Source organism: Moschus berezovskii, chromosome 1, assembly GCF_049115385.1.
Source record: "Moschus berezovskii isolate FMDL1 chromosome 1, NW_MosBer_1.0, whole genome shotgun sequence".
In the NCBI taxonomy this organism is placed as follows: Eukaryota; Metazoa; Chordata; class Mammalia; order Artiodactyla; family Moschidae; genus Moschus; species Moschus berezovskii.
In genome coordinates this window covers 109817621-109839176 of record NC_142460.1, presented here as the reverse complement: position 1 = coordinate 109839176, position 21556 = coordinate 109817621, and the positions used below count along the sequence as shown (strand labels likewise).

General features: G+C 38.6%; 1 protein-coding gene across 3 annotated transcripts; it reads left to right on the top strand.

Moving 5' to 3' along the window:
* Nucleotides 1–54: 54 nt before the first annotated feature.
* NDUFB5 (NADH:ubiquinone oxidoreductase subunit B5) lies at nucleotides 55–14667 on the top strand. Of its 3 annotated transcripts, none has more exons than XM_088838903.1 (6): nucleotides 55–265; nucleotides 7550–7638; nucleotides 8877–8943; nucleotides 9709–9770; nucleotides 10797–10903; nucleotides 14430–14667. In XM_088838903.1, the coding sequence occupies exons 1-6, from the start codon at nucleotides 139–141 to the stop codon at nucleotides 14548–14550; spliced, it is 573 nt and encodes a 190-aa protein (XP_088695029.1). In that variant the 5' UTR covers nucleotides 55–138; the 3' UTR covers nucleotides 14551–14667. The 3 variants fall into 3 exon arrangements, with proteins under 3 accessions (XP_088695029.1, XP_088695031.1, XP_088695027.1); XM_088838905.1 differs by having other exon boundaries at nucleotides 60–262; XM_088838901.1 differs by lacking the exon at nucleotides 55–265 and adding an exon at nucleotides 2030–2249.
* The last annotated feature ends 6889 nt before the right edge of the window (nucleotides 14668–21556 follow it).

Sequence of the window (21556 nt, the reverse complement as noted above, 5' to 3'; positions counted from 1 at the left end):
CAAGCCGACCGGAAGGCGAGAACGGGAGTTGACTTTGCCCTCAGTCAACATGGCCCCTTTCCGGCTTCGCCCTCTTCGGAAGATTGGCTCTCTCGGCCTCCGTTACTCTCCTCCGCTGTTCTGTTGCCCGTGGTAGCCATGGCGGCCATGAGTCTTTTGCATCGGGCTTCGGTTTCTGCAGTGGCCGCTCTGTCCGGCCGCCGTCTTGGCACTCGACTTGGATTCGGAGGCTTCCTCACCCGTGACTTTCCGAAGACTGTCGGTGGTACTAGCTCTGGGAGAAAGCGAGATTAGGGAACGCGGGAGGAGAGATGGAGGGCTCTCCCCGGGTGACCTTGGTGTAATCCGGAGGGAGCCGGGGATAAATTGAGGGCTTGGGGTTGGTGAGAAGGAGCATGGGCTATGTGAGGAAACAGAGGGCTTTCCTGAAGTAATCGGGTCGATCGTATTTAAGTAATTAATTAGAATTTTTGAGACACTTTGTCATTCACCTATCCTGTTGCTAATTTGTGGATGAAGCTGAGGTTAGAAAGCAAAGAAATAAGACCCCTGTTTCTCAGGCACACGATTCTTTGTATTTTGCACCTGCGCTAGATTTTAGTCTCACAAGGTGGGAAGTCATGTTGCTGAGGAACCTGCCGATGCTAAGTAGTAATATATGGTCAGGTGTAGAGCTCGGGGCTAACTCATTCTCTAGGCACAGTGATCCGTCTTCATGATACTTTCCGGTGTCCAGGAAAATGTTTTCATTTACATTTCTTTTAAAATCAGAAGGTAAAGGACTGTAATGTTAATGCGTATATGATGGTAAATCTAGCCTGAATTATATTCGTTTTATATCAATGCAGTCACAAAATAATTATTTTTAATGTCTGCTTAGAAAGGAAGGGATCTATATGAAGATCGTAGGTCTTTTCCTAGGTTCTAGGAAAGTCAGGGCAGTCGTGGAAGGGTTATTTGGAGCCTTTTGGAGACTGTGGCTTGAACACAAAGGGAATGAATAATCGTAATATTAATAGCAAAGCATCAAATGCTTTGCATTCAGTTTGTTTGAGTCCCTCTTGGTTTCTGCAAAGTGAGTACAATGTTATTATCCCCATTTTACATATGAGGAAACTGTGACTCAATTATTACAAAAATAATGCACTGCTGTATTAAACTGAATAATAATAACGACAGCTAACACTTTTTGAGCATGTATTATGTGCTGGACACCATATAGATAGTAATGATATTCATTTAATCCTCTTGATGGAAAATGTGTTGTAAGCTATTTGTCCTATACAATAGATGTAGATACAGAAGAAGTGAAATTTAAAGGGCGAAAGGTTCTTCTCCGACTTAAAAATATCTTTTTCTGTTTACTGCTCTTCTCCCAATTTGAGTTATGTCATTTCACATGAAGAGGCATTGTACATAGGGACTTAATGGAAAAATGATGGAAAGGACCAATGGTATTCAACGAATTTCCAGCAGGAATTTGAACCTGCTGCAAAGCCACATGTGCTCACATTCCTTGATAAAAGCCCTTTGTAAGTCTTTTCTGATTGCACATATTCTCTTCACATACCCCCTGCTGCCCCATAGTGTTTGATCATGCCTATCTGGAGATAAACGGAGGTAAAATTTCACTCCTAGATTCTGTTTATACACTACTCCCAGTTCTTGAAGTTCTGGAAGGATCCTTGCAGGTAATCTACACCCTTTCCACTGACAGCAGAAAAGGATATAATAGCTGTAGTGAGTGTTACAGTGTTTTAGCTGTGTTCAGTTCAGTTCAGTTCAGTCGCTCAGTCGTGTCCGACTCTCTGCGACCCCATGAATCACAGCACGCCAGGCCTCCCTGTCCATCACCAACTCCCGGAGTTCACTCAAACTCATGTCCACAGAGTTGGTGATGCCATCCAGCCATCTCATTCTCCGTCGTCCCCGTCTCCTCCCGCCCCCAACCTTTCCCAGCATCAGAGTCTTTTCCAGTGAGTCAACTCGACGCATGAGGTGGCCAAAGTATTGGAGTTTCAGCTTTAGCATCAGTCCTTCCAGTGAACACCCAGGATCGATCTCCCTCAGAATGGACTGGTTGGATCTCCTTGCAGTACAAGGGACTCTCAAGAGTCTTCTCCAACACCACAGTTCAAAAGCATCAATTCTTCGGCGATCAGCTTTCTTCACAGTCCAACTCTCACATCCATACATGACCACGGGAAAAACCATAGCCTTGACTAGACGGACCTTACCTGCTTTCAAAGGTATTTTGTGTGTGGAGCCTAATCTGTCACTGTGGAATAAAAGTTAATAATCTGCTTTATATTGTTTATGCCTGCCTCTGGGCTTCCAAGGTGGCACAGTAGTAAATAATCCACCTGCCGGTACAGGAGATGCAAGAGACGGTTTGATCCCTGGGTCAGGAAGATCCCCTGGAGAATGAAATGGCAACCCACTTCAGTGTTCCTGCCTGGGAAATCCCATGAACAGAGAAGCCTGGCAGGCTACAGTCCATGGGGTCACAAAGAGTTGGATACGACTAAGCAATTGAGCACATGCAGGGACACCTGCACACATTCTCTGCCTCTCTGAGAATGTAAGTTCCAGCAGAGTAGACAGCCTTGTCTGCTTTTGTTTCCTCGGAGCTGGACTGACTAGGTTTTAATTGTGGCTCCAAAATTCAATAATTCTGTGAATTTGTGTCAGTACATCTGGGAAATTAAGTAAAAGGCACTTAATTACTCTGAACCTACAGTTCTTCATCTTTAAAAATAGAGGATTTTTTTTTTTTTAAAGAGAGGATTTTTACTACAAATGTGCTTATATTCTGTTAACTTGACAGGGAAATAAAACCAGTCTCATTCTCACTGACAAGTATTTATAACCCTGAGATGTGCTTCCACATAATTTTGCATCTTTCTAGAAATGTTATTTTGAGATAAACATCTCTTACCATAAGAACTGTTTAAAAAATAAAAGAATGATAATTTTAACTTATCTCAAAGGGAGTGGTAAATAGTGAGTGGGGAGGATCTGCAGCACCAAACATTACCTTCTTCAAGGCCATATGGCCCCAACTTTCTTAAACATTTAGTACTGCCATGTTATCATCACCCTCAGCACAGATTAAAGTATTCTGTTTAATTAAATTATTAAATGTCAAACATCAATGGATTCTAGAAATGAGCTTAAGTTCTCTCCTCAGCTGCAGAGAACTTTTGTGTTGAAGACTGATGTTCATATATTATGACTTTAAAACCTGAGAAGAGTATTAAAATGATTTTATAAACAAAGTAGTATGGACTTAGTTCAGACATGGATGATGGGACATGTTAGTAGATTCTAGGAACAGTTTTAAGAGGTGTAATTGTCAGAAAAGTAAAGGATGTGTTTTCTGATACATCTGAAATGGGGTTCTTGGAATAGGTAGGTGTTGAGAGAGAAGGCTGCAAAAAGGGAAGTCAGGACCACATTAGGGGAGAGGGTGAATACAAAAGGGATTCCTAGATGGTACTAGTGGTAAAAAAAAAAAAAACGCCTGCTGATACAGGAGATGTAAGAGACACTGGTTCGATCACTGGTTGGGAACATCCCTGAAGGAGGGCACAGCAACCTACTCCAGTATTCTTGCCTGGAGAATCCCATGGACAGAGGAGCCTGGCAGGCTGCAGTCCATGGGGTTGCAAAGATGCAGATATGAACGACTGAAGCGATTTAGCACATACACGCTGAGTATAAAGCCAAGGTATCTTAACAGTTTGGTAGGCAGCCGAGAGTATTTAGCAGAAGAGCAGCATCAGTAGTATGTTTTAGGAAGATGCATCTGAACATTGGTTGACTTATCAAGCGTGTTGATTACTTAAGCCAGTGAGGTGAAGTGGGCATGGAGAGAAATGGGAAGTTTGAATTTTAGAATCCAGCGGCCTTGACAACTGATGGATAAGGTGTAGGAAGACAATTGAGATTTTTAGCCTGGGTAATTGAGTTGGTGGTACAGTTAACTGGGAATAGTCAGAGAATGAGGGAAAGAAAATTAGTTTAGGGGGTTATCTTAGAGACACACACAAAAATCTTACATTGAACTATTTGATCCTCACAAGTATCACAGTTGTCCACAACATAACTTTCCTGAAGTTACTTGCATTAAAAAAAATGGTTATTGAAACCTTTCACGTAATTAATGAATACCTAATTTAGAAATTCCAGGCTTTAGAGAGTGGTGGAAAATGCCTGTTTTTGTGGCAGAAGGATCTGAGTTCCAGAAATCCTGCCAGCCAGCTGGTTGTAAGCAGTGTTCACGCTAATGATTTTAGACTGTAAGCAGATGGCCCTACTGTTAATACAACAATAAATCATGAAAAGAGTTTAGTACTATGAAGTATCTTTTAGAACAGTTAATAGTATAACGGTTATCTGGTACATTTGATGACATGAATATTTGTTGTTCAACAGTAGAGTAATTATATGTGATGAAAGCAAGAAGTTTACGTTAGTGTTTAATATTGCTAGAATGCAGCCAGTCCAAGCTTTCTTCCATAATTTTTTTCTGTTATAGTTTCTGTATTTGTTAATACTTGAATTCATAAACAGTTGTCCCCAAAACCCCACATAGAGTTTAATCCTTGAGTGTGTGTATGTGTTTCTGTCTTAAAAGGGAAAGTTGAGACTATACTGTCTCTTCTGAATTTACTTTCAGGACCTAAAGAAGGGTTCCCTCCGAACTTTTTATTTACTTAAGAAATGTAAATTCAGTGATAGGGAGCTCCTGCCACTTGCAGACACTAAAGAGCACTGGAGATACAGTACTGAATAATTCAGCTTAGTTCTAAAGGAAATAACCAAATGACATTAAGGAGAATAAGTAGGCGACCAGCTTTGGATAGGGTAGTCAGAGATTCTTTGAAGAGGTGACATTTGATCTTATCTCTGAAGGATGGGATGAGGAGGTGGCCATTCAAAGAGCCTAAGGAAAGGCTTTCAGGCAAAGGGGAAAGTAAGGACAAAAACATGAAAGCAGGAAGGAGTTCTTGATGATGGAAGGAAACCATTCAGATTGATCAGTAGGAAAGATATGTCTTTTTATTTTAAGAGGAGCCATCTGTCAGATTCTTTGAGAGAAAAGACCTTAGAAATCTTCTAGGCCAACACCCTGTTTTATGCATTGTTATATTCCGTTATTGACACTCAAGTAACTTTGGAGTGGGGGTTGGAGAGGCAGTTCAGTTTTATTTTCAACTGCTAAAATTGTCAGAAACTTTTTTCTTGTATTAAGCTAAAAATACCCTTTGACACATTGATCCTAGTTCTTCCTTTCAGTTTAGCACAGCCCTTGTCAGTTGACAACCCTCAGCTATTTAAAGACACTTGTCTGGTCTCCATCCTGACTTCTTTTTTGTAGACCAGTAAGCTTCCATTGGAGAAGGAAATGGCAACCCACTCCGGTACTGTTGCCTGGAAAATCCCATGGATGGAGGAGCCTGGTAGGCTGCAGTCCGTGGGGTCGCTAGGAGTCGGACATGACTGAGTGACTTCACTTTCATGCATTGGAGAAGGAAATGGCAACCCTCTCCAGTGTTCTTGCCTGGAGAATCCCAGGGACGGGGAAGCCTGGTGGGCTGCCGTCTATGGGGTCGCACAGAGTCGGACATGACTGACGTGACTTAGCAGCAGCAGCAAGCTTCCGTTCTTTCAGCAGGTCAGTTTCCAGGGTGTTTGCCATCCTAGTTGCCTAACTTGGGGCATGCTCCAGATTGTCCCTCTAAAACAGTGTACTCGAGGATGGACACACTTCAGCAGGTCTAGTTAAGAGGTGGGTTGAGGGCTCCTTCTGTTCTGACCCTGTATTTCTGGTACATCAGATGAAGATTGGATTACCTTTGAGTTTTTTTTGGTAACCACATAACACCAGTGACTTTTCTTTTCCTTTCTTTTTTTTTTTTGCTCATACCACAGGACTTGCCAGATCTCAGTTCCTGGACCAGGGACTAAACCTGGGCCACAGCAGTGAAAGCCCAGAATCCTCACCACTGGGCCACGAGAGAACTTCCACCAATGACTTTTCTTAAGTTAGTGAGCAACTAAATTTCTGGATGGTTCAGGCAGGACTTCCCACTTACTATACTTAATCCTTTTAGATTCAGCCTTTTGTAAATGCAGTAGGAGGGATTTTGGGAGGATCCTATTTCATCATTGGTGTGGTAGCCACTCTTATAGCATTAGCTCTGTAATGTCAGGAATACCATCTCCACTTCATCTAGGCCATTCATAGAAATCGTGAGAGAACCCTTTGCAAGGTTACTGCATAAGTAATCCATACCTTTTGGATATGATCAGCCAGTTGCCCATTACCAATTTTATCTAACTTGCTACTTCTCTCGGCTTATAATGTACCTTCCTTGTATTCCCGTAGACCCCACCAACCTGTCTAAAGAGGAACTTTAATTGGGGCCTGTTCTTTTCTGATACTGTGTTCCTCTCTTTCCTTTGTTGTCCTTATAGATTTGTAATTTTGTTATCTACTTTTTCTCTCCCAGCAGGATCTATATACCTTTTATGCTATATACCTAGCAAAGACCTGTACATAGTGGGCACTTCCATATTTATTGAATTAGTGAGTGGTTTGTACTATTATCCAGCCCATTTTTTTAACCTCCTCCACAAAAATTTCTATTGTATCTTTGAAATGATTTATCGAACTGCATACTTACCTTGTCAAATTCTCTTATTATTTTAGAGGCCTTAGTAGTATGATTTATACTTAGTAAATTCATGCTAGCTTCTAATTCTCTTGTGAATTAACCTTCTAAGTTCATCGCAAGCTGCTGCAGGTAATAGCAAATTTTAAAAGACGGTTCTTGTTTTCAAGGTACTTACATTTCAGTGGGGGCAATTAAAGCAGGTTTGCACACCAGCAGAGTACACAGCAGTTCAAAGGTAGGAGAGCTCTCATCTTGGTTGGGAAGCACCTGGTTTCTTGGAGGATAAGATGTCATCTGGGTCTAAACAGTAGATTTCAGGAGGGGGGAGTTCATTCCTGAATTTAAGTTTGCGCATTGGGTACAATCTTTCTGACATCTGTTATGACTGAAATTCCTTTAATAGTTCAAATTCCTGCTGGAGAGGTGTTGAATAATTATCTTTCCATTTATTTTGCATCAAGTCCCTAATGTATATTGCCTCATCATATCAGGCAATTTAAATTCTTTTGCAGCATTAGCAAGTATTTATTGCAGAGATAAACAAAGAGTTCTGTGATCCACCAAGAGTCTCTGATCTTCCTACCTGCTACTGGAACAAATTCAAATAATCATTTAGATATTTTTTCAATAAATATCTTGAATATTGATGAATAAAAATTAAAATGTTGAATAACAATGAGAGTTAAAGTTTAGAACAGTACATCTTAAACACACACATATATATTTTGGCAGAGAAGGGATGCTTTATCATGATTCATATTAAACATTTATGCATGTCTATTTTCCTATAATCTGATTTTTATCTCCAAATATAACAATATATCCATATAAGCCTTGTATATGACAGGGTAACTTAATATTTTTAGCTCCTGTGCGACACAGTGGAGACCATGGGAAAAGACTGTTTATCATCAAGCCTTCCGGATTCTATGACAAACGGTTTTTGAAATTACTGGTGAGTTGAAACTTTTGTTGAACTAAACTCTACATGTAAATAGGAATTTTTTTTTTCCTATTTAGAAAACATCTTTCATTTTATAAAAGCTTTTGTTTTGTAAATGCATATTCCGTTTCTCAAAAAATATTGAGGTTTTGTAGTAAGGTCTGGTTTGTTATTGAATTTATTTTTAAATTAGTGAGACTTTCCTTTTTTCAAGAAAAATTCAGACATATTGGAGATATAAATTGAACTATTTCTTTCTTCTCAAGATTATGGGGTTTTGAAATAATCATCTGTGCTCCCTGCCCCGTCCCAGTCTATAAATTTTAAAACTGAAAATGGATTCATTTGGTAATAATTATTTGTATTACTAAAATATTATTTAAATTAGCAAAGAACTCATTGAAGGACTTCTTTAAATATGTAACTCCATTATTTTGAGATGATTTTTTAATTCTTCATTGTTTAGGAACATTGATCTCAGAGAGTGAAGCAGGGTATTAACCATATATTTGTATCTCAAGACTCTATAAGGAAAAGTAGAGACTTAGAAGGTGGAAGATTGTCCAGACTCTGCCACTGTTCCTAAAGCTGTGACCCACTGGCTGCCCCTTAGACCTTCCCCGTCTCCTGTTGTACTTAATGCCCTTCTTCTTGCCGGTGGTTGAGCTCCCCCTTTTTTTGTGATGACCAACTCAAACTCTAAAAATCATCTTCATCTTCTTATATTTTTATTCTTAGTATAAAAATTTCTGGGACTTCCAGTGGTTAAGAATCCATCTTGCATTGCAGAGAATGAGCATCCCATCCCTAGTCAGGGACCTCAGATCTCATGTGCAGCAGAGCAGCTAAGCCTGTCAGCCACAACTAGAGAGTCCATGCGCTCCAGCAAGGTCCTGCGTGGCTCAAGGAAGATCCTGTGTGCTGCTGCTGAGACTAGACAGACACAGCTCAATAAATAAATGTGTCTTTATACATTGCTTTAACCAGAAATTGAAAAATCACTTAAATATATATTGCATTATACTTGTCAAATCTGACTTTTTTCTTTCATTTTTGATGCTAAATATAGGCATCCAAAAAGTAGAGCAAAAGAAAATTATAGAAATATATCGCTTTATATCACATCTCCAATTTGGCAAGTTTATTTTATAAGAAATACAAGGAAATCATGTAATGAGGGTAGTTTGAGCATGAGGAAAGATAGGAAAAGGTTATGTGAAAACTTTTTTTTTCTTTTTTAATCTTAACAGAGATTCTACATTTTGTTGACTGGGATTCCGGTAGCAATTGGCATAACGTTGATAAATGTATTCATTGGTGAGTATCTTCCCCACCGACTAGACTAGTAAGTTTTTAAGACCTGTGTACATTAATATAAAAAAGAAATTATGGACATTAGAAGGAAAAGTTCTTTAAATAAAAAACTTAAGCATGAGAATTCATTTCAACCAAATCTTAATCTGCAGTAATGTACAGTGGTTCTTTTTCTAACTTTTTTCCCCAAAAAACCTTTAAGGTCACTGACTCTATAGACCACATTAAAGACCTGACTTTTTCCTCCTTCTCAAACCAGCTTTGATAAGTCTGAATGAGGAAAACAGAAATACAGGTGGAAGACAAGCTGAGGGATAGAAGAAATTTTTTTATCCATCCTGGAATATAGAAAGTTGTAATCTTCTTAAAAAATGGATTTGTGAATGACAGTAAATATTAGGTTTTCCTGGGAAATTCTGCTCAAAGTACTTCTAAAACTTGAATCCTTGAATATTTTGTCTAGGAGGTTTAGGGAAACTCAGAGGAATAATTTGTTTTTTATTATATCTTGTTACACTAAATAAAAACAAAATGAGAACTCTTGTATAATGCCTATATGCAAAGCCTTACACATAGAAGATATCTAAAAAAATATATAGTGAATGATTTTCCACTAGACTGAAGTGAATTTAAAATATTAGACATCTTCATTGCTACAAAACAAAAGGTTCTTTAAAACCACAAGAGCTCGGTTTCTTATTTAAATGGTGAAAAACTAACATAAACTCCTGTTACTGAAGTTTGAACATCACTGTTTTCTCTTACTAGGTGAAGCAGAGTTAGCAGAAATTCCAGAAGGCTACGTCCCAGAACACTGGGAATATTTCAAGGTTGGTATAGGTCACTAAAAGTTATTTTCAGGGTTAGGTGCCTTGTCAATGTACTGGTTAATAGCTTAATTTAGCAATTGTGATACAGTTTTAAATTCAGTTTTTTATATCAAGTAAGTGATGCATTTTGTGTTCACTTTTTATAAGCAATTTCTTTGGGTAATTATCTGCATTGTTATATTACCTTAAGCTTCATGATTTTTTAAGGACTGACTCTGTACTATGTTATTAACCTAGCATAGTAACAGAATTTATCTTGTGTTCTACACCATAGGAAAAATTGTCCTGATACTAATGTTGGCTATCATGTGTTGAATACTCACTGTGTAGCAGGCACTTTGATAATGTTTTGCAAATATTATCTCATTCCATGTAAATGGTACTATTATTTTTCTCACTTTATAGTGGAGGAAGCTGAATCTTAAAAGGAGGTAGGGTCTCTGTTTCAGGGATAGGGTCAGTATTGGAACCTAGAGGGTCTTGACTCCAGCACCTGCACTATGAATTAATCATTTTACCATACTGTCATTGCTACTAAAATCTCGGATTAATTCTGTTACTTGTCTTTACAAGTGTTGTAGTAAGATGGCCTTGATTACAGTGTGTGTTTCCATGTTTTGTTATCTGAATGAATTATATTTTAGAAAAGAAATATTTCATTATTAAATCTTAAGGTAAAGCCATACAATTAGCTTATCTTTGCTCACTGGTAAAAACAGCTCCATTTTGGGATCACCAAACCCTGGCTTTTGCTCTGAAATCTGCCACTAAGATACTCAGCATAGTGTAATAAGAACGAGCATAAGTTTTGGAGTCAGACTGGCCTGAGTCCAGACCCTGCAACCTAGTAACTGTACAGTCTTGTAGAATTTGCTTACCTGTAAATGAAGACAAATATAGTATCTACAGAATGGATTACATAAAAGTGTTACTGATTAACCTGAGATGGTCATTTTAGGCAAACAGTACACTGGAAAAGCAATGTACTTTTTAGACACTAATCTTAAAACAAATTTTCTCTTGTAGCATCCTATATCAAGATGGATTGCCCGAACTTTCTTTGACGGTCCTGAAAAGAATTATGAAAGAACAATGGCTATCCTTCAGATTGAAGCTGAAAAGGCTGAATTACGGTAAAAGAACGGTGGGGAGTGGAGTGCAGGGAAGAAAATCCTTTCCTACAGTTGCAAACCACAGGAAGAAATTTAATAAAGCTATTTCTTCAACACTGTAAGATGCTCTGTGTAAGAGGGTGAAGATGGCAAGAGGATCAGCCTGTTTAGAGTGGAGATGATGCATTGGAGATTAGGAGACTATTCGGGATAATATCTGTCAGATTACAAGGAATTCTTATTTTGAAATGTCCTTACTCTTTTAAGTGCAAAGCAGCCCTCTCCTTCCCCTTCTCCCCATGATTCCCTTTTCTTCTGCACCCAATCTGATCCTTCAAGGTGACCACTATTTAATAATGATTTCTTGCATACATTCCTAGAAAAAATTTTATACATTAAAAATATGTATTGTATATATCATTTACAAAGTATATTAACACAAATGGAATCCTGTTACCAACACTGTTCTGTGCGTTTTCTTCATTTCATGTAAATACATAGTCATCCCTTGGTATCTGTGAGAGATTGGTTCCAGGACTTCCAGCAGATATCAACAATCTGAGGATGCTCCAGTCTCTGTATAAAATGGTGTAGAATAGTCAGCCCTCCAAGGATAGGGAGGGCCTACTGTATCTTGATGATCTTCCTGTAATAGCATATACTCCATTCTTTCTAATAGTTGCGCTGCATGGATGTGCCTTAATTTTTTTAACCAGTAGGAGACCTCTTGTTGGTTTTTAGGCTCTTTTTAAGTTTTTTGATATTGTACATTGTGCTGTGCTGAATATCCTTACGCATGTATTTTGCATATTTATTCAGTATATCTGGAATATAAATTCCTAGCAGTGGCTCTATTAACCAAATGTTATGCTTTACATTTTTAAAAAATGTATTTGTTTATTTTTGGCTGTGCTGGGTCTTCTTTGCTGTGCAGGCTTTTCTCTGGTTGGTGACAAGCAGGGCTACTCCCCAGTTGTGGAGCATGGGCTTCTCATTGTGGTAGCCTCTCTTGTTGTAGAGTATGGGCTCTAGGGTGTGCAGGCTTCAGGAGCTGGGGCATACGGGCTCCAGAGCCCTAGTCCGATAGTTGTGGCACACAGGCTTTGTTGCTCCAAGGCATGTGGGATCTTCCCAGACCAGGGATAGAACCTGTATCTCCTGCATTGGCAGGCAGATTCTCTACCACTGAGCCACCAGGGAAGCCCATGCTTTACATTTTAGATAGCTCTTGTCAGATTGCTCTTTAAAAAGTTGTACCAAATTGCCCATTTTTCTACTAACTTGTACATTGATTAAAATAACCCCTTTTGTTTTTGTTGCAGATTTGTTTTCTTTGGCTTGTCATTTGTCTTCTGACAGTGTAGAATCTTTTTGCAACATAGTGTTTTTATGTTTCAGATAACAAAAAGTGCAGTAATACCTAATATATTTTGAACACTTACTAGATACTGATACTTTATATATATTTACTTGTTTAATTGTCATTAGGTTTGTCAGTCTTTTTCTTTAGCTTCCGGAATTTTATGTCATGTATACGTCTCTGGGAGTAATAAAATAAGTAAATATACAAGTGCCAAATTATTTTTTTAATGTTTGCTCATATTTCCTTTTGCTACTTTTAAATATGATCTTATTTGAGATTTATTTCGCTGTTTGGAGTGAGGTTTACATACAATCAAATATACCCGTTAAGTTCAGTGAGTTTTGACAAAAATAAACTGTAATCACCACAATCAGGTCATTTTGATCAGCTGGTGAGTCTCTTTCCTGTTCCTTCAGTCAGCCCCCCTTCCTCTTCTCTTGACCCCAGGCTACACTGATCTACTTCCCATTCGTTCTGTTTTAACTTGGTAGTTTACAAAAATTGCTATGATATTGAAGAATATTTAAATGATTAAATGAATATATGATTAGCTTGTTTTCTGGATGTAAAATTACATGTATAGGTAGTTACCATATAGAATTGTCATTATTTAAGAGCGTGGAACAGTATTATGCCTCATATTTGGTTAACTTTGGACATTTTTGAACTTCAGACATATACCTTTGGTAAAACAAGATTCTAAAATTTCTTAGACATACGGAGATCCTGAATAATTTCAAAACAAAGTAAAAATAAAAGCAGGACCCTGACTTTTACCCCTAAAAGAAAAATGCCAGTGTGAGCATGGAATGGGAGTATCTACAGTTTATTTTAAAAATACGTGTTTAGGTGTGTAGCAAACTGAAGCGTAAATGAAAGGCATAAAAGAAGGGACTGTCTTCCATAGAAAGATAACTGTTAGTTTTAGTCCTCCCCAGTTTTTAATACTCTATTCATGTGTATATATACACAGTCACAAATGCTTTTTTCTGTTTTTTAATGAAATGGGAAGATGCTACACATATTCATTTTATACCTTGCTTTTTTAACCTAACAGTGTATCAGACCCCTCCTTTCCATGTTACTATGTACATAGATTTCCCTCATTCTTTTTAACAAGTGCGTAGGCTGTCCATTATATGGGTGAACCATAATTTGTTTAACCAGTCCTCTGTGATGAGTATTTTAATTACTTTCATTTTGAATAATTACATTCTAAAGAGTAAAAAAGAAAAAAGATTATATTTAATCCCCCCAAAAGAGAAATATATTTTAATAAACATATTATCTTATACTACCACAAAGATATATTATCTGTCATAGATTGGGTTGGTAAGCTGGTTAAGATTAATAAGGTGAATAAATAACTATGATAAATTTCCAGTGATATAAAAAGTTAGTATCTATGTAGTCTGTAAAAATGGAAAGTAAAAGACCTGATGGAAAAGGAATTATTCCAGGAATGTGTGGTAGTTTATGCAAAAGCTTGGCTCTGAAAAAATGAACCTATCTTTCTAGAGCAGAGATTATTCAGTTTGTAAAGAAGGATGAGGATGGATAAGTAGATCTTAGAGTTGGAGAACGTTTTTCTTCATCCTGGTTTTCCTTTTCTTTACCAATATTGATGGTCTGTCCACTGTTGACCAGGTGATGTTGGTGGCTGGTGAATGAGATACCGTCCCTGCTCTCAAAAGGTTTTCTGTCCTAATAGTGATGGGCAGCCAGTCAAGACAGCATGTGCGCTCCTCAGGAAGGCCTGTCCCTCTTTTAATTCCTAGCATTTGGCACAACAGATAGTCATAATAGCAGACATTCTGTAAATGACTCTCCTAACATTTAAAAGGCAAAAAGACAGGAAATGCATTAGCACTGTTCAAGTGAAAGTGATTTGCCCAGACGAAGAACAGGGACAGGAGGAGAGAATTCATTATCAATTCAAGTGATGCTTGAGGGATTAAAAATAATATTCATTGGCTAACTACATAAGCAAGATAATACAAGCCAAAATAAGTCCCAAATTTTGCTTATAGGTGTGTATCAGATATATGTACACACATGGATCTGTGGAGGGACATTATATTTTACACAAAAGCAAAACTCTCAAGTGGTTGTTCTTTACAGAGATAATTCACTAGATTTATAATTTGAAATGCTGTAATCACATCACTATTCTATTTCTTACAGATTAAAGGAGCTGGAAGTACGAAGATTAATGCGAACAAGAGGCGATGGCCCCTGGTTTCAGTATCCAACCATCGATAAGGCACTTGTTGATCATTCTCCAAAAGCAACCCCTGACAACTAATCTTTCATTTCTCTAAGTGCAAAGTATATTGTCTTCAGGTGAAAATAAGTTACTAAATATATTCTGTAGTTTTTTTGTGTGATAAATAAAGATCATTTTCATTGCTCTGTTTCTCAATATTGGTTCAGATTAAGGCTGTTTTGTGTGCGGTGTCATTTTTTTCCTCAGCTTTACTGAGGTGTAACTGATGAAGTTGCAAGATGTTTGAAGTGTACATCATGATGATTTGATATATATTGTGAAAGGCAGATTCAGGTTTCTGGTTTGGGGCTTTTATTTTCCTCTTTTAAGAAGGTTTAAATATGAAAAAATATTCAGAGAAATCGGAATTTGTGAACTCTTAAAGGTGTAGCTTTGAAAGATTAATGTTTTACTTGTCTGATAAATGGAAGTTAGAGAAATCTATGTTGAATATCAGGAAATATGCAGTTTATATACATGTGAGTGTTGTAGATACCTGGATTACTCAAGGGCAACTCAGAATTTTAAGTTATACAAATGTTGAATCAACTATATAAAACATTAACACCTTAATAAACAATTTTTCAGTGAACAGATCTCAAAGTTTAATGTTTTCATGGTTTTTAGCCATAAATTGTTCTTTTTTAAATGGATACACCTGTTCATTTCTCTTTTAGATGCAATATGCAATATTCATTAGGGTCTTTTTTTGTAAACACTGGAGAGGTTCCACAAGGTAAAATTATCACTGCAAAAATTATGAAATGAGTAAAAGGTAAAATAATGGCTGTCATTTATTAAGCATTTACTGTCTGCTGAGCACTGTGCTGAATAACTGAACATACTCACATTATTTTCAAAATGACCTTAGGAGGTACTATTACTTTCTGCATTTTACAAATGAGAAATTGAAGCTCAGAGACTTTAGACACTTACTTAATGCTTCAACTTCCAAAATGAACTTTTAGCTTCAAAAATTAATTTTCGGTGAATAGCTTTTGAATACCCTTGTGCCCTAAGGGCTGTTTACAATCCAGCCATCATCCTTTGGTGTGGTTGCATTATTTCCCCAGAAGAGGGCTGCCTCACCTCACTTGCAGATTTTGATCTGCGGATTCTTGAAGCAATCGAATTACCACCTCATAATTCTGCCAGAGTATTTGAGAGAAGGATGTCCTATCCCTGAGCCCCTGTGTGCATGAACCATTCGGTTTTGTAGGAGAAAGGGAAGGAGCATGGAAGCAGATAAGTCTTGTCAGAGGAAATTGTTAATGATGCTACACCTACGTAGCTTTACATTCAGTATTTTTAGACTTCACACGTTATTTTTCAACACTAATAAGTTTTATTTTCTCCTTTCTATTATTATATACAAAAACTTCTAGAAGATATAGAAAGTTATACAAGAAATACTGATAATCCCACCATCCATAAAGAAATCTGAGAAATTTTCTTGAATCTTTTTTTTTTTTAGCATAGCTGGGGTCATATACAGATATAATGGACAGATTTTTTAAAAACAGTTTGAAAGTGTTCTTGTCATGAAGATACCCACTGGAGATAAAGTGGTCATCACAGTAGACATTTTCCTCCAAAGAGTTTACTCCTCAGCACAGGCAATAGGCATTAAATAGGAAATTACATCCATTGGGGAGAAAGGGCGCTGTAGCAACCTTTGGCATCCTGAGCTAGTCCACGGAGACAAGGGATGGTTGGAAGCTCCTTCCATAGCATCTGGAACATAGTCGACAGGGACAAAGATCTACTTAGTGAATGATTCATAGTTTTAACGTGAATCTTAAATTACCTTTTTTCTTTTCCTATGTTTCTATAGGGCCCAGTGTGGTGGTATATAAAGACATGGGCTTGAACTAAACAAACTTAAGCCTAAATCCTGAGCTTGCCAAACACTGTGACAACAATCATGACTACTTATCTATTTGGTATCTGCTGCACCAGCCAGACACCAGAAGCTTTATATTTAATCTTCCCTCTATCTCATACTGCAAAAATTCCTTCACTGCTCTAAGCCCTATCTCTAAAATGTGAATTTTTCATCCTACAATACTGTCGGGAGGATCACTGGGATGACGCATGTGAAGCACCTGCAGTTACAGTTCGGGAGCTCAGTCGTGTCCGACTCTACAACCCCATGGACTGCAGCACACCAGGCTTCCCTGTCCATCACCAACTCCTGGAGTCTTCTCAAACTCATGTCCATTGAGTCGGTGATGCCATACCTAGCTTATTTAACTTATATGCAGAGTACATCATAAGAAATGCTGGACTGGATAAAGCACAAGCTGGAATCAAGATTGCCGGGAGAATTATCAATAACCTCAGATATGGGGATGACACCACCCTTATGGCAGAAAGTGAAGAGGAACTAAAAAGCCTCTTGATAAAAGTGAAAGAGGAGAGTGAAAAAGTTGGCTTAAACAACATTCAGAAAACTAAGAGCACAGCATTTGGTCCTATCAGTTCAGTTCAGTTCAGTTCAGTCGCTCAGTCGTGTCCGACTCTCCGCGACCCCATGAATCACAGCACGCCAGGCCTCCCTGTCCATCACCAACTCCCGGAGCTCACTCAGACTCAAGTTCACAGAGTCGGTGATGCTATCACTTCATGGCAAATATATGGGGAAACAATAGAAACAATGAAAGCCTTTATTTTTTTTTTTTTGGCTCCAAAATCACTGCAGATGATGACTACAGCCATGAAATTAAAAGATGCTTGCTCCTTGGAAAAAAGTTATGACCAACCCTAGACAGCATATTAAAAAAGCAGAGACATTGCCAACAAAGGTCCATCTAGTCAAAGCTATGGTTTTTCCAGTAGTCATGTATGGATGTGAGAGTTGGACTGTGAAGAAAGCTGAGCGCCAAAGAATTGATGCTTTTGAACTGTGGTATTGGAGAAGACTCTGGAGAGTCTCTTGGACTGCAAGGAGATCCAACCAGTCCATTCTAAAGGAAATCAGTCCTGAATAATCATTGAAAGGACTGATGCTGAAGCTGAAACTCCAGTAATTTGGCCACCTGATGTGAAGAACTGACTCACTTGAAAAGACCCTGATGCTGGGAAAGATTGAAGGTGGGAGGAGAAGGGGACAACAGCCTACTACCCACCTTTTCAAACTTAAGTAATAGGTGATAAAGACCTTGGTCAACTAAAGATTGCGATGCTGCATTTCTTTTTCAAGAAAATTGCTGAATAACATACACTATCTTGGCTTCAGTCCTGTAGACTTTAAAGAGTAATGGGATTACAGTTAGACTACAGCCAATGAGGAATGTTTTTAAAATTATTTCCAGATTATGGAAAAGTCAAACGTACAAAATTCGACGATGTAAATTCACCACTGTTTTCATTAGAAACAAATACTCTCTGCTGAAGGTCATGAGGAGTTAGCAGTATAGCAATGAATTCCCTGGGCTTAATCTCTCCTTTCGTAATTATTTCCAAATTGCAGTCCTCAATTTCATCTGTCTTTGTTTTTACTTTCACATATAATACATACTTAATATCTATTTTTCAAACGTACATTTTTTTAATGTTATGACTATGAATAGAAAATAAGTCCTTTGTCATAATTAAATGGCAATCACAGGTATAACTATGGATTATATTCTACCTCGGAGAAGGCAATGGCAAGCCACTCCAGTACTATTGCCTAGAAAATCCCATGGATGGAGGAACCTGGTAGGCTGCAGTCCATGGGGTCGCTAAGGGTCGGACACGACTGAGCGACTTCACTTTCACTTTTCACTTTCACACATTGGAGAAGGAAATGGCAACCAACTCCAGTGTTCTTGCCTGGAGAATCCCAGGGACGGGGGAGCCTGGTGGGCTTCCATCTATGGGGTCACACAGAGTCGGACACGACTGAAGTGACTTAGCAGCATATTCTACCTAGATTTTGTTGCCTAAGGCCTGGCTCTCTCTTTGTTAAGAGGGACAATTTTAAAAGGAGGTTAGTGGTGTCAAAAACATATTAGTACCAAATGGAAACTTTCTTTTATAAAATCAAATGGAGAATTGAAAAGGCAATAATTTGGTTATGATGGGATGAATTATTAATATATCCTCCAGGTACATACATGCCCACATTTTGGACATTTCTTGTATATTGCCTTAAGATGGCAGTGCCATTGACATTGGAAATTATCCTCTAATTATTGATTATAATTAAACTTAATCACATTTTTGTTTTTCAAATCACTTGTCATGACATTTATTTTTATTTACTTTTAAAAAATTTATTTATTTTAATTGGAGGCTAATTACTTTACAATAGTAGTGGTTTTTGCCATACATTGACATGAATCAGCCAGGGGTGTACATGTGTTCCCCATCCGGAAACCTCCTCCCACATTCCCTCCCCATCCCATCCCTCTGGGTCATCCCAATGCACCAGCCCTGAGCACCCTGTCTCATGCATCAAACCTGGACTGGCGATCTGTTTCACATATAATACACATGTTTCAATGCTATTCTCTCAGATCATCCCACCCTCGCCCTCTCCCACAGAGTCCAAAAGACTGTTCTATACATCTGTGTCTCTTTTGCTGTCTCGCATATAGGGTTATCGTTCAGTTCAGTTCAGTTCAGTCGCTCCTGCAATAATTTGGCCACCTCATGCGACGAGTTGACTCACTGGAAAAGACTCTGATGCTGGGAAAGGGTTATTGTTACCATCTTTCTAAATTCCATATATATGTGTTAGTATACTGTATTCATGTTTTTCTTTCTGACTTACTTCACTCTGTATAATAGGCTCCAGTTTCATCCACCTCATTAGAACTGATTCAAATGTATTCTTTTTAATGGCTGAGTAATACTCCATTGAGTATATGTACCACAGCTTACTTATCCATTCATCTGCTGATGGACATCTAGGTTGCTTCCATGTCCTGGCTATTATAAACAGTGCTGCAATGAACATTAGGGTACATGTGTCTCTTTCAATTCTGGTTTCCTCGGTGTATTCATCATTTCATTTAATTCAAGGAGTGTGGTGGGTTACAGTCCATGGTGTCACAAAGAGTCAGACACGACTGAAGCAACTTAGCACGCCCTACATCTAATTAGGTTCAAATATTTGTGTATTGACTCTGTGAGACCCCATAGATGGCAGCCCACCAGGCTCCCCCGTCCCTGGGATTCTCCAGGCAAGAACATTGGAGTGGATTGCCATTTCCTTCTCCAATACGTATATATATGTACATACAAATGGGTTGAATTGTGCGCCCCACAAAAAAAGTCATATGCTGAAGTCCTAACTTCCAGCCTCTCAAAATATGACTATATTTGGAAATAGGGTCTTTAAGTTCAGTTCAGTTCAGTCGCTCAGTCGTGTCTGACTCTTTGCGACCCCATGAATCACAGCACGCCAGGCCTCCCTGTCCATCACCAACTCCCGGAGTTCACTCAAACTCATGTCCACAGAGTCGGTGATGCCATCCAGCCATCTCATTCTCTGTCGTCCCCTTCTCCTCCTGCCCCCAATCCCTCCCAGCATCAGAGTCTTTTCCAGTAAGTCAACTCGTCGCATGAGGTGGCCAAAGTATTGGAGTTTCAGCTTTAGCATCAGTCCTTCCAATGAACACCCAGGACTGATCTCCTTTAGAATGGACTGGTTGGATCTCCTTGCAGTCCAAGGGACTCTCAAGAGTCTTCTCCAGCACCACAGTTCAAAAGCATCAGTTCTTTGGCGATCAGCTTTCTTCACAGTCCAACTCTCTCATCCATACATGACCACGGGAAAAGCCATAGCCTTGACTAGAAGGACCTTGGTTGGCAAAGTAATGTCTCTGCTTTTTAATATGCTATCTAGGTTGGTCATAACTTTCCTTCCAAGGAGTAAGCGTCTAGGAGAAGGAAATGGCAACCCACTCCAGTATTCTTGCCTAAAGAATTCCGTGGACAGAGGAGCCTGGTGGGCTGCTGTCCATGGGGGTCTCACAGTGTCAGACATGACTGAAGCGACTTAGCATGCATGCATGCATTGGAGAAGGAAATGGCAACCCACTTTGGTATTCTTGCCTGGAGAATCCCAGGGACGGGGGAGCCTGGTGGGCTGCCGTCTATGGGGTCGCACAGAGTCGGACACAACTGAAGTGACTTAGCAGCAGCAGCAGCAATCCTATATGACTGGTCTTTCAAGAGGAGGTTAGAAGAAAGATATTTACAAAGGGATGATCATGTGAAGACATGGGAAAGATGGCTATCTAAAGCCAAGGAAAGAAGTCTCAGAAGAAACCAACCTGCTGACACCTCTGTCTTGGGCTGGCCTCCAGAGCTGTAAGAAAATAAATGTTAGTTGTTTTAGTCACCTGGTCTATGTACATCTATCTTCTTTCTCCTCCTCCTTTTCCTTTGTCTTTTACCTTCTTCTTTTATTAGTTTCATAGGACAAATTTTTCTTTAGAAATAGTCAGGTACTTAATCTGTTCTTGCAAACTGCTTATATTTATTGGGGCTGTCACAGTGACAGTGGAAATAATACAACACAATTCAGATGAATGGCGCTGTATTTATCTGTCAGAAGTTTCATTAGGATATCTTGACTTCTTTGTATACCTTGGAACTTTCTCTATGGTCTCTTGGCGTGTCATCATTTCAAGAGAATTTAGGAGATATCTGAGATTTTTAAATTATTTTATTAAAGTATAGTTGATTTACAATGTTGTGTTAATCTCTACTGTACAGCAAAGTAATTCAAAGGTATTCATTCCTTTTTATATTTGTTTCCATTAATGTTTATCCCAGGATATTGAATATAGTTCCCTGTGCTGTACAGTAGGACCTTGTTGTCTATCCATCCTATAGATAATAGTTTGCATCTGTTAATCCCAAACTCCCAACCCATCCCTCTCCCACTCTCACCCCTCCTTGGCAAGTCTGTTCTCTATGGCTGTGAGTCTCTTTCTGCTTCATAAATAAGTTCATTTGTGTCATATTTTAGATTCCACGTCTGAGAAGGTATCTGAGTTTTTAAAAAATAGGCCGTGAGAATAAGAAAGAGGCAGTGAGGATGAGAAGA

Coding starts and splice junctions, on each gene's coding strand:
- NDUFB5 (XM_088838901.1), top strand. CDS start 2,072: ATGGACTGGTTGGATCTCCTTGCAGTACAAGGGACTCTCAAGAGTCTT. Junction 8,944..9,708: donor GTTGATAAATGTATTCATTG/GTGAGTATCTTC, acceptor TTCTCTTACTAG/GTGAAGCAGAGTTAGCAGAA. Junction 10,904..14,429: donor GCTGAAAAGGCTGAATTACG/GTAAAAGAACGG, acceptor TATTTCTTACAG/ATTAAAGGAGCTGGAAGTAC.